At 32.8% G+C, this 12,755-nt stretch overlaps 1 protein-coding gene across 1 annotated transcript; it reads right to left on the bottom strand.

Annotated features, from left to right (window-relative positions):
• Positions 1-1,793: 1,793 nt before the first annotated feature.
• Positions 1,794-7,824, bottom strand: LOC136220895 (lysophospholipid acyltransferase LPEAT2). The gene is made up of 14 exons (XM_066008726.1): positions 7,280-7,824; positions 6,992-7,172; positions 6,848-6,907; positions 6,418-6,581; positions 6,265-6,328; positions 6,097-6,165; positions 5,909-6,004; positions 5,212-5,256; positions 4,834-4,904; positions 3,961-4,027; positions 2,831-2,881; positions 2,491-2,601; positions 2,348-2,395; positions 1,794-2,261 (listed from the first exon to the last, which is right to left on the bottom strand). The coding sequence occupies exons 1-14, from the start codon at positions 7,753-7,755 to the stop codon at positions 2,091-2,093; spliced, it is 1,674 nt and encodes a 557-aa protein (XP_065864798.1). The 5' UTR covers positions 7,756-7,824; the 3' UTR covers positions 1,794-2,090.
• Between the last annotated feature and the right edge of the window lie 4,931 nt (positions 7,825-12,755).

Here is a 12,755-nt window from a genome sequence, read left to right as displayed (position 1 = left end):
ATTTTGATTACATTACGACTTTGATTACATTACATTGCATTACGGCATACCAAACGGACCCTAAGGGTTCAATATGGAAAATTAATTGATTAGGAACTTCATCCATAAAACATGTAAAGTTCGCGGTTTGCCTAATAAACTTTATTATTATTATTAGTTTAGAAGATCATAGGTCATAATTAATGAAGATTTAATTTCAAAGTTACCATAATTATCAATACAAATCTGTTATTATCCTATTAAAATATTTGGAAGGCATAATTCAAATGTGGGAAAATATGATGTTTGAGAAGACAGCTCTTGGACGTTTTTGGAAAGATGTCTCACTTACAGTTTAAAGTAAATTGTCTTATTAAATAAATAAAATGACAAGTTTAACCTTTAACGTTTTCGGTGAAGTGCAGATTTATTCTAATGTACGAAATGATCTAAATTTAATTTTAATATTTTCAAGTAAGATCAATTTTAATCATACGTTACCAAAAATTACAAAAAAAAAAAAAAACGGTTTGACTTATTTAACTATCATATCAGATATTTCAAATATCAATTATATCTAAACCCGTATATATATATATATATATATATATATATATATATATATATATATATATATATATATATATATATATATATATAGTATCAATTCAAGACTAGTGAAACACCTTTTAGTTAAATTCTCTCATAACTAATCCTTTTGATGTACACACTACAACACGAAATCAAAATTTATAGCTTAAATTGAAGCTTTTAACCAATTAAACCAAATTAATTATTAATTATTAATTTAGTAGTTATGTTTAAAGGTGTACTAGCATTTTTTTTGTTATATTTTGAAATTCAGTGATTATACTGTTTTTGTTATATTTTAAAATTTAGTGGTTGTACCATCAAAATTAGTAGCGAAGTGTAAGTTACCTAATCTTTCATCGATAGATAAAGCTACATTTTTTTTTGATTTGAAATGAGATTTTATAGTTTTTCTGTTACTACATGCATATAAAAAGAAATATAAAAAACTAATTTTAGATTGTTAAAATACAATTTTATACACAAATAAATTAAACAGTAGGTTTTTTTAACCCAATTTCAATTCAAAAGTAATTTTCTGATAATCTAATATACTCAATGTATCAATTTAAAATATATAAAAAAAATTAATCAACAATAATAATAAAAACAAACAAACAAAATCTAACATACTATTTTTCCATTTCTAATTTAGAAACATTTTCTAGAACTGTTTTTTTACCTTTTAATTCTAAACAGAATACATGTTCAGTAAAAATTCGAAAAAGATACTGTTTTAACATAAAAAAACAATTAATATTTGCTATCCATCAGTAACAGCAAACAGGTGAACCAAATGGACCCTAACTAGGGGAACTTGATAAAAAAAAAAAAACTTAGGAAAGTTGAGCATCAAAATATGACTTCTGCACAGAAATCTCATATTATTTTTGTAAGTAAAGGTTCAAAATGTATTCTAATAAATGATAAAAAAAAAAATTAGGCATGAAATTTCATATTATTCATAAAAAAAAATGTACCATATATATACCTAAAAAAAATTTGGTCCTCTCTCAACCTTGACCCTAGGCGGTCGCACTTCTGGCCTATGCTAGGCCCAGCCCAGACTATGTTTTAGCTATGTTTGCATGGACACGGACAAAAACAACACATAAACTGAAATGAACCCCGGAAAACGTTAGTTCTAAACATAACCTTCAAACAGAAATGGAACCGAAAACCAGAGCGGATACAGGTACAGATACGGAACGCAAAAACGCCACTGAAAAAGAATGTCTGTGAGCAATTCTTCACACCCAAAATGCATATCTCATTTCATTTCCTAAAAACTGGAATGTTCATTATATAAGTTAAGAACCACCTAATCAGTAATCACTATTAGAATTACAAATGAATGCCAAGCTGGGTTTATCAGAACTATATCGGAGCGGTGAAGGTCAAAAATACCCTTTTCCCTTTTCTCTTTTTTCTCTCTTTCTATCTCTCTCCAAAAAAAGTAAGGAATATGAATTCTACATACCACCACCAGAACCCAACCAGCAGCAATGCATATCCATGGATCACACGATCTCCTCCAACACCATATCGCTGGCTCCGAACGAGTTTTGGTGTACCAAAAATGGTGAAAACAGTGCTATCAGCAGCGGATTCTTTCTTAGGCAAGACAAGAAGTTATCCTTGCTGACATTTCCTCCAGCATCTGCTCCAAATAACTTAAACAGCTCGAGAATCTGCATGTTATCGGTAATGCAGGATCTGTAAGCGTTGTGCGCTATATTTAGTCCAATTACAGTGAAATGGTGCAGGGATCAATTACCTTGTCGTCATCGAGTTCAGGAATTGCATGTCTAATAGCATCTCCAAACTGGTCCAAATAGAAGTAAGAAACCAGAACGGGTCAGGATTCGCCTAAGTAAGAAAGGTAACATATAGAGGTAACGAAAACAACGAGAAACATACACGTTCTTTTGAAATTAGATCATCTTCTCCGGCACTGCATTTGGTAAATGCTAGTTCACAGGCTTGCCTGAATAAAGACTGCTTCATGACATAAGCTGATACATACAAGAACTGCAAGCAAAAAATTACCACAATCAACTCTCCCTCAACATGTATCGCGGACCACTTGTATATTTAATGAGAAAAGGTAAAGGCTAGTCAGTACTGCAATCCGTACAAATTTACCCCTATATGACGATCGCATATTGATTTGACAAGTAAATACGTTTTAAATAAAAGCAGACACGGAGGATTAAAAATCTTCATTCGAACAAGCTAAAAAGAAGATAGGGTAAATCACCTGCTTAAATGTGATTGATCCTTTCTTTTCCACATCAATGAATGCAAATATCTGCAATCCAATAAAAGTTCGTAAATTAAGAAAGTGCAGTGCAATTTAAGTTTAGCACCTGCAGTTTGATTAGGGCTATCAATTTATTACATGACAAGATATATAACAGAGAATCCGCCTGGCACGACCCGTTGGACATGATCATAATTATTAATGGCGTGCCAAAGCCGCATTGCGCACAAGGCTCCAGGCCTAGCACCTCACTACCATCCATGGAGGGCACACTCACCTTGGTACGTGCTAATAGAGATCAGAGGCGAGCCTCGATGGCATATGTATGTATTTAGGTTTTTTTAAGGTGTTTTATTGTTGGTTTATGTTCACCCTTGGATTAGACACATCGAAGGGTCCAAAATAAACAATAAACAAAGAAAGAAAACGAAAGATACACATTTGAATTGGAAGAGTAAGAGTCAGAGCCGCACAACTGACAACACAATGATCTAATAAACTTCCGGTTCTGTTTACTGTTTAGTTCTAGTGCTCTGATTCTAAATTGTCAATTGATATTTGATTTATGCCACTGTGTTTGTACTTTATACTATGTTTGTATAAATAGAATCGTGTTTGAATTCAATTATTACACAAGTGTACAAATAGAATTGAGAATTGATATTTGATTGATTCCACAATATCTGTACTTCGTACTATCACTACTAGGTTTGTACTATGTTTATACAAACAGAATTGTGTTCGCCTTCGTATACAATTATTATGCTAATGCATGTATACAAATAGTAACAAACGCTTAAACAAACATTAATAACCAGGATCCCCTTGTGCCTTACTGCGCCGTGTGCCTTTAATAATAATTATGGACACGATTATCATTTTTGTTGCATTTATATCATATAATCATGTGGAATATAGATCACATAGCACGTTTATGACACGACAATCCATTTTGACACCATTAAGTTTGATATGGTCACTGTTCCCCAAAATTTACACATTCTACAAACCTTTTTTTTTTAAAAGAAATGATTTGCAAATTAGAAAAGAAACAAAAAAACACCACACAAGTAGGTAAATCGCAAAGATGATTCAAACATAGGCAACTACATTTTGGTGTAACTAACCTCTTCTGACACAGTGCAACTTCTTAGTCTCATAACCCTCAAGAAGTCACGGAATTCAACTCGCCCACTGTCGAAAGAACCAAACACTCAGAATATTTATTTTTCATTTGTAGTTAAGAAAGGCAGATATATCAATTTTGAAAACAAAGTTTGCGAGCAATACATTTTCAGTGCCAAGCAAATAACATTAATATGAGATGCATAATTTAACACCTCACAATTATTAAATGACGCAGTCAGTTTGCAGCACAAAAATGAAACAAATTTATAGCTCATGGAAGTAAAGATTCAATGCTAAGAAAATCCATCATTCAGTTTTACTAAGGCCCGTTTGTTTGCCGGAAATATTGGATAAGGGAAATTTTTTGTTGGAAAATAAAATATTTTTCAGTGTTTGGCTACAACACCGAAAAGGGGAAAAAGTAGTGGATGATTATTGTTTTCAAAAGGGTAAGAAGGGAGGGAGTAGGATTCCAAAAGCTCATGAAAATATTTTACTCTTTTCAAAAGGGTAAAATATTTTACTCTTTTCAAAAGGGTAAAATATTTTCCTCACTGTTGACTAACCTAAAATTTTCTATTGACTTATTTTCCTAAGCAAACAAACACCGGAAAATCAAGAAAATATTTTACTACACAATATTTTCTGGCAAACAAAACGGGTGTAAGTGTGTCTTTGAAATGCAAAAATAGAAACCCTAACCAAAAATCAAAGGAAATTCAGGGTATAGCTATAACAAGTCCTTGGGGACAATGACATGCAAAGCACATGTGCCATTGTGCATTTATTAAAAAAAAACAAAAAATTCCAACTCAGTAACAGGCAATATTATGATTTGCCAACAAACTCTGAGATAAGAGAAAACGTAATACCTATGATCTGGATTCATCGAGAGGAACTTATCAAGAAAATCCACAGCTTCCAACTTACTTATATGGAATAACTGAAACACAAAATAAGTAAGCCATCATTACAGTAAATATACACGCTAGCCTGTTTCTGAAGGCTATAAAACTAAAGCAAAATACTCTTTTATTACAGAAATCAGGGGCCATATGAACTTGTACAATTGTTTAAAAACACTCAAAAGATCAAATTCAGGGGGAGAAAAGCAAAGCAGTTTCAGATTTCTCATCATTTAAAGCAAAATTCATTAGCATATGAAGACACAGAAATATTAACCAATGGCACTCCTTTAGTAATGCTAAAAGGGCAATTCAAAGATAGAGTATTCCAGTCTGAAGACATACTGATTCCACCTCTGCCATTTCGACCAAGAAACTTGAGGGTTTCTCCTGCAAAAGTAATGAGAAAAAACGAAATATTAATTCAAAATTATTAGCACAAACATATTGCTCTGACCATAAACAGACCTTCACCATTCAAAAGCATCTACCAGGAAGCAGCAGCTAATATGGAGATAAATGAGATGAATATAATACAACCATTTATGCAAGGCAGTGCAGCCTAACAAAGGCCTCCTTTCGTAGATATGCAATTATAACTACCATATGCAAGGTAAGAGTAGAAGATCCCTAGAAAGAAAGCCAGCTGCTACGGAATTCAAACAGACAAATGGTTGAAAAAATCTGACAATGACATGCCCAGTTAGCAGTCACAAGAACTTAGCTAGAGGCTACAATCGTCAAGTTCAAGGTAGATAATATAATACAACAAAATCGAGCAACGTTATACTTTCAAATTCTTTTTTCCAATGTCCACATAACAAAATTGGAGGGGGGAGTAAGAACATAGAAGAGTACCAAGTGTTTTTTTTAAAGGAAACAAGGCACATTAAATATCCAAACTCATCTACACACTATTACAATCACATAACATAACTGATCCAAGATTGTCATCAATTACCACTTCATAACAAATTGTAAGTTCAAAGATCCACAAGCAATAAAATTTTAAAGCCAAAAAGACAAAATAAACGATTCGCACCTGCTTTGACTTGGATGCTTTCATTAGAAGCATTAAGTCCCCATAGGAATGAAATGTTTGAACAACATTAAGAGCAGATGCAATAGCATGGCTGGTCTGCAAAGATCCATAATCATTAATTAGTCTACGTCTTACCATGCCATAGAAAAGTAACTACCAAATCAGATACATGACTAGCAGAAACTCACCCTTTTTGCAAAATGAGCAGGGCTTTCTTTACAATTATCAAGGGGTGAAACTATTGGTAGGTATTCAACCTATTTCCATTAATAAAAAAATCAGCCTCACGTAAAATAAATCACAGATTTAGAGCACCAAATGTACAAGATTTCACTTCACAGGAAGGAGAATGATACCTCCATGAAATTGTGGAACTGTGTGAACATCCTAAACATGAGTTTTCCCAGTGAAACATAACCCCTAAGAATGATAAGGCAAGATAAGTAAATTATTAAGACAAAACTGAAGAGAGCCACGAGCGAAATTTCTGCATAAAAGGAGTCTCATACCATGATTGGTCAAAGTGAACATGGGGATAGCGAACCACCACTGGTTGGATTGCAAATCCAGGAATAAATGCACCAAGTTGGAAAGAAATGATAACCTTTCCATTAGTTGTTGTTCCCTCAGGAAACAATAGCACTCTCGGAAATCCATCGCATGAAGCCTTTCTCTGTATTCAATTCCTTGAAAGGAGATTTCTGTATCAAATAGCTTATAAATTGATAAAGATCATTTAAATCTTTTGTTGCATAATACATACAAACGCCTCCTGGACACGCATTAGACACGCTCTTAACAAGTCAAGATCAACAAAAATCCAAAACTAAAGACCTTATGTGCAATGATAGATCCAACACAATTGAATTCCACGAATGCAGACCAGATAGTAAACACTAAACAGGAAAAACAGATTTATGAAATTTCGAAACTTCCTACCTTTATTTCATTGACAGCTTCTTTCCTTGATGTCTGAGAGAACCTATCAACATATATAACCTGCAAATCATCCCAAACAGAGCCATGAATACAAAGAAACAAAATCAATTGAATCAGTACAGGTAGCTAGAAATTAGCCATCACCTGCATTGCCCTAATTATAGTTCCAACAAAGGGTATAGAATCATGAGATTCAGCAGCCACCATTGTAGGAAATAACTCATAGAAGTAGAATATAGGCTCTATGTATGATACATGATTTGATACAACAATTGGAGCAATCTCTCTAGGAGCAGCCTTTCCTTTCCTCCTTATCCACTGGTATCTGTAGTGAATAGTGATAGTTTTCAATTTCATTTCATTTTTCAAATCCAACAAACAACAAAATCACAATCAGAATCAAATAAAATAAGCGAATCGAATTAAGCATACCCAAAACAGAAAAGAATGGCGCGAGCAGAAATCCTAGTGATCCACATTAACGCAATTCGCCATTTAGGCATAGGATTATGCCTATCCTTCCATCCCTGAAGAGCTAATTTAGTAGCAAGATACCCTATCAACAAACAAACCCCAAACAGTACCAATCTAACAGCAGCAATCGGCAAGCAAATCAAGATCTTCAAAACCTCATAAACCCCATCAATACTCGGCGTACTGTTCCGGAAAGGATCAACGGTGGACGGAGGAGGCACAGATGACCAATCCAATCCAATAAACTCGAATGGATTGCGAAAATTATGAGTGAACGATGAAGTGTGATTGTTGATATTGCCGTTGCTGGTATTGTGGCGGCGGCGATGGATGTGGTGATTGTCGGAGTCGTTATCGGTGACGGAGAGGATGAGATGGGGATTATCGGAGGATTTTTGTGGGAGAAGCGGAGAAGAAAGATTAGCTTCGGCCATTGATTGAGTGGAAGCCAGAGAGACAGAGAGACTGTAAAAATTGGAAACGAGTGAAGTGTAGGAACCGGAGAGGGATTTGGATGCACTAATTATTATTACGAGAGGACTAGAAAAAGTAGAATCTTTTTTATTTATTTTTAATTATTTAATTAGCTGGTAATAACTACTAATAATAACATTAAAAAAATATTGGGTAAGGTGCAAAAATATTCCGAACGTATTGAGTCAGGAGGAATTTTACCTCTAACATTTAAAATGGTGCAATTTTACCCTTGACGTTGGAAGCCAATAACAATTTTACTTCTAACATTGATAAATAGGATCAACTTGAGAAATAATTTATCAAACTGTCTTCTCGATTATGAATCTTATCATTTACACTTCCTATGTGCGTCATTTTATCAATAACAAATCACAAACGTATATTGGGATGTGAAAAAAATAAAAAAATATATACTGTCTTTTGAACGAATTGCACAAACAAATTAAAAAAATTCACCGAATTTATAAATATTAATCTTCAATTCTATTATTAAATTATAAAAAAAACATGAAATCATTTTTTTAGAACGAATTGATATGCAATTGGTGCGGAATAGGAAACAAAAATATTTGTGTTTTATAATAGAGGTAAAATTGTTATTGGTTACCAACATTAGAAGTAAAATTGATCAAACCCATGTATAAAATAGTGCAAATTTAAATTTAATATTTCCAAATAATATCAATTTTAGTTCTGATTTAAAAAAAATGGTTTGATTATTAGATTTTTCAAACAAGTTTGTCGATAAATTGAAATAGTTTCGTACATTTTTATAACTATATTAATAACACAGTAAATATTTTAGACAGTTTGACAAAAAAAAAATATGATTAGCTTATATTTAGTAGATTTAGTTTTTAGTACTTTAATAAAATTTTGGTAATTTTCTTAGTAATACACTAACAGAGTGTTTGGTTGCTGTTTTTTCGCCTCCTGTTTACCTTTTCACTTTGAAAATAAGAGTTTTAAGTGTTTGGTTGACGTCCCCTGTTTGTCGTTTGTAGCTAAAAATTAGCTTTTTTTATAAAAGCAGAGAATCTCTGCTTTTTGAAAAAACAGCATTTTCAAACAGTAAACCGTAACAAGAAACAACAAACAACAGGTAAAACAAACGGGCTCTAAGAGCTCGTTTAGTTGCTATTTTTCATACTCATGTTTGCCTTTTCACTTCAAAATTGAGAGTTTTAGGTGTTTGGTTAATGACTTTCTGTTTGTCTTTTACACCTGAAAAGCAACCTTTTACAAAAACAGTGAATCTCTGATTTTGTAAAAACAGTTTTTTCCAACAGGAAACAGTAGATAAAACAAACGAGTCCTAGATATCATTTATATAATTAATATTTGGAAGATCTCAAGTGATAGTTAAATACTAGTCAAAATAATTTTTTAAATTTTTGATAATATATAATTAAAGTTGATATTGCTTGTAAATATTAGGATTAAATTTACATATAACGTGGTTAAATATACCGTTCTCTTAAAATACTACGGTTAAATTTGATCTTTATTTTCTTACTATTATTTTAATTAACTGGTAATAACTACTAATAATAATCACATTAAAGAAAAAATATTGAAAAAAAAAATATTGGATCCTATAATTTTTAGCCACGTGCTTTGCATATTGGGCTTTTCGTCATTTTCTATTTCTTTAAATTTTTTTAAGATATTACTATTTACCGCCTCTAATTTACTTATCACCGCTCCGTCTTTTACCCTTTCAGGTTAAAGCCTATCAACATTCAGACCTTTCTGGTTGGGGGATACAGACTAAGGTTGGGTTAACTGGCAAGCACAATCATATGTTACGTGTGTATACAGAGGGAAGTCGGCAGATGAGCGGACTCCGTACCGCATCTAAAATAATTGTGCGTGATATGAGTTCGGCTCAAGCAAAGCCCTGTGCTTAGCAGCAGTTAAAGAAAAGCATCCAGCAGACAACCCAACAATTAAACACGTCTACCTCTACTCCGTCCGCATCCTCTGAGCAGAGGCAGTAACAACACGTGAGGATGTATGCCTGTGTCCAGAACGCGCCTCAGCAATATCATCCTGTACATTAACCAAAAAAGCAAGTAAATACATTTTTTATTTATTATATTCAATTTCTCGTTTTTCGATTTTTTATTATTTCGGCCCGAATAAACTTTTTTTGAAAAAAATTGAAAAACGGCCCATTTTTTGTCTGGGTGGGTGATTCACACCACCCGGCCCAGGCCAAAACAGTTGTGGCGCACCAGTCGGCCCTAGACTGGTGCGCCGCAACCGTTTGGCCTTACGGCCAAACGGACGTGGCATCCGTTTGGTCGTAGGGATAAACGGGTGGTGCACCTTGTTCCACCTTATGGTGGAACGCATGGCGCTCCTGTTGCCACCATGAGCGGAACGCGTAGTTCATGCGTTCCGCCTATGGTCGCAACGAGAGGCGCACCTGTTTAGGAAAAAAATGAGTTCTGTCTTCGATTTCGGAGACGGAACTCATGATTTCATTCAATTTTTGTAAAACAAATTTACCGGAACCTTCATCAAGCCTTTTCCCATTCCTTGCTTTGGTGTCATGTCGTTTTAGGTCGAGTTTTTGAAAATCTTAAAAAGCTAGGGAGGATCTGAGAGGTTTTGAATTTTTAGTTTGAAATTGTGAGAAGAGCAAAAATGTTAAAATAGGCGGTGATAAGTAATTCAAGAGCAGTAAATATCAGTTCACTTTTTTTAAGGATTATATTCCTCCTTGGCCATGTAACATCTAATTTTTTTTCATTTGACCCATATATTAATTTTGAATGAAATACGGGTGGATTTATTAAGTTTTTTTGTCATATGCTAATTTTTTTAACACGTGATATGTAAATATAATAATTGTTTTAATTGTTATTTTTTTAACAAAAGTACCAAAATAAATCATATGATTTAACTGATTTGAAAAAATAGTTATAGTGGTTTAAAAGTTTACAAACAAAGGTTTGTGTTTGCAGTTTACAAATAAAATCATTTCTTTAAAAATCATTGTTGTGGGTAGCTATTCAAAATATAAAGTCTAATTTTATAAATTAACTAAACCATAAGTATTGTTTGATCGAAAATTTGACTCATCTTTTAATTGCAAAATTCACAAAGTACAAATTCATATTTGCAAACTTTTAAACCATAAATGTTGTCTATGCAAATGGACCAAACTATAATATTTATTTTTGTATTTTTTTCTTTTTCTATATAGACTTAATATTAGGATAAATAAATAAAATGAATTCTTTATTTATCTAAATATAAAATCTATATGATAAAAAAAATTAAGGCAATTGCTATGTATATATATGTCACGTGTCAAAAATTATGTTATGTGCTAAAAATTAGCAAACCGGTTAGTTTTTCATGTAAAATAAGTTAAATGCCACTTATGAGAATACTTAAAAAAAATCAAATTTAACAAATGATACCATAAAAAGCAAGGGTAAATAATTTATTAGTCCTTTACTTTTTACGTAACACACTGTTTAACTCATCTATTTTGAAAAACACATTATAAGGTCTCTAATATATCTTAGCTTTTAGTACAATCATAGTACAATACAAAATGATCATGTTATTTTGATATGTTATGTATGTCTTTTCTATGCTAAATATAATGATTAAAAGTCTTAAAAAAATAGATAAAATGACCAAAGAGTTAATATTGGTAAACGACAATGATCTTGTAACGTGTTTTTTAAAATTGGACTAAACAATTTATTATGTAAAAAGTAAGGGACTAATAAATTATTTATCCAAAAGCAAATAATAAAAGTTTGGAGATCACGATGGGTCAAATATGGATTTGATCTATATTTTAAATATACCTATTATTATATAAAGAAAAAATTTAAATGTTACCTGCACTTTCCTACTTTAGCTTTTGTTATTTTCGGTAACCAGAAAAAAAAAGTAAGTACATAATTCAGCCTTCTTTTTTAAATGGAAAACAAAATATTATTATTATTATTATTATTATTATTATTATTATTATTATTATTATTATTTATTACAATTATCCTGTTATTTAACAAAGAAAAAGAAACCGAACATTTATTGTCCGATTTCTCACTTGTGTTTAAGGATGTAAATGGGGTGGGGATTTCCCGTCTCCATCGGTGACCCGTCCCGATGGGGACGGGGAATCCCCGATGAGAATCCCCATAAGACGGGAATGGGGATAATTTTATCCCCTGTGACGGGGATGGGGAAGGGATGGGAAAAGGTATTCTTGCCCCATGGGGATCCCTGTCCCCGTCCCGTTAATCTCCAATGGGGATTCCCAATTATTCCCCGTGATAATTGATTTTTTTGGATGATTTTAAGTACATTTTAATCAGGTGATTGATTGTTTTCAATTTTTAGTTTTTTTTATTTGAAAATTTTGAGAATGGTTGTTAATATTTGGTATTATTAGCCACTATTTCTTAAACGTTTTTGCCTTTACTGATTTTTTAAACATAAACGGTGATTCTCCGTGGTGAATATGGAATGGGGAATGTGAATAACTTTTTGGAACATCTGTAAACGGGGAATGGGATCCCCGCGGGGATGGGGATTCTCCGCAGGATGGAGATGAGGATCAGTTTGTCCCCGTTTAGTTCATGAGGATGGGGATGGTGAATCCCCGACTAGTCGGGGACGGATAGGAGAAATGCATTCCCGCCCCGTTCACATTCCTACTTGTGTTAACCATGACCAATACAATACATAACGGGATATCAATTATCTTGTTATTTAATGTTTCTCGGCATACCGAAAACATCAAACACCGTTTATTATTGTTTTATTACAATCCATAATATGGAAGATATAAACTTATACTTTTTTATTATATTTTATATTGTAATTTTTTAACTATTTATTTAAGATATTATTTTTCGAAATAATTATTCTTATAATATACAGGGGCGTAGAAAGGGGGCCTTGGAGGACCCGGGCCTCGCCGGAA

This window comes from Euphorbia lathyris, chromosome 2, assembly GCF_963576675.1.
Source record: "Euphorbia lathyris chromosome 2, ddEupLath1.1, whole genome shotgun sequence".
Taxonomy (NCBI): Eukaryota; Viridiplantae; Streptophyta; class Magnoliopsida; order Malpighiales; family Euphorbiaceae; genus Euphorbia; species Euphorbia lathyris.
This window is presented reverse-complemented; position numbering and strand designations above follow the sequence as displayed.

What these genes read in the sequence shown, in the direction of transcription:
- LOC136220895 (XM_066008726.1), bottom strand. Translation starts at nt 7,755, where the DNA reads ATGGCCGAAGCTAATCTTTCTTCTCCGCTTCTCCCACAAAAATCCTCC. An exon ending in GTTCACTTTGACCAATCATG is followed by an intron (nt 6,329 to 6,417) that starts GTATGAGACTCC and finishes TATCATTCTTAG; the next exon opens with GGGTTATGTTTCACTGGGAA. An exon ending in CTGCTCATTTTGCAAAAAGG is followed by an intron (nt 6,005 to 6,096) that starts GTGAGTTTCTGC and finishes GGATCTTTGCAG; the next exon opens with ACCAGCCATGCTATTGCATC.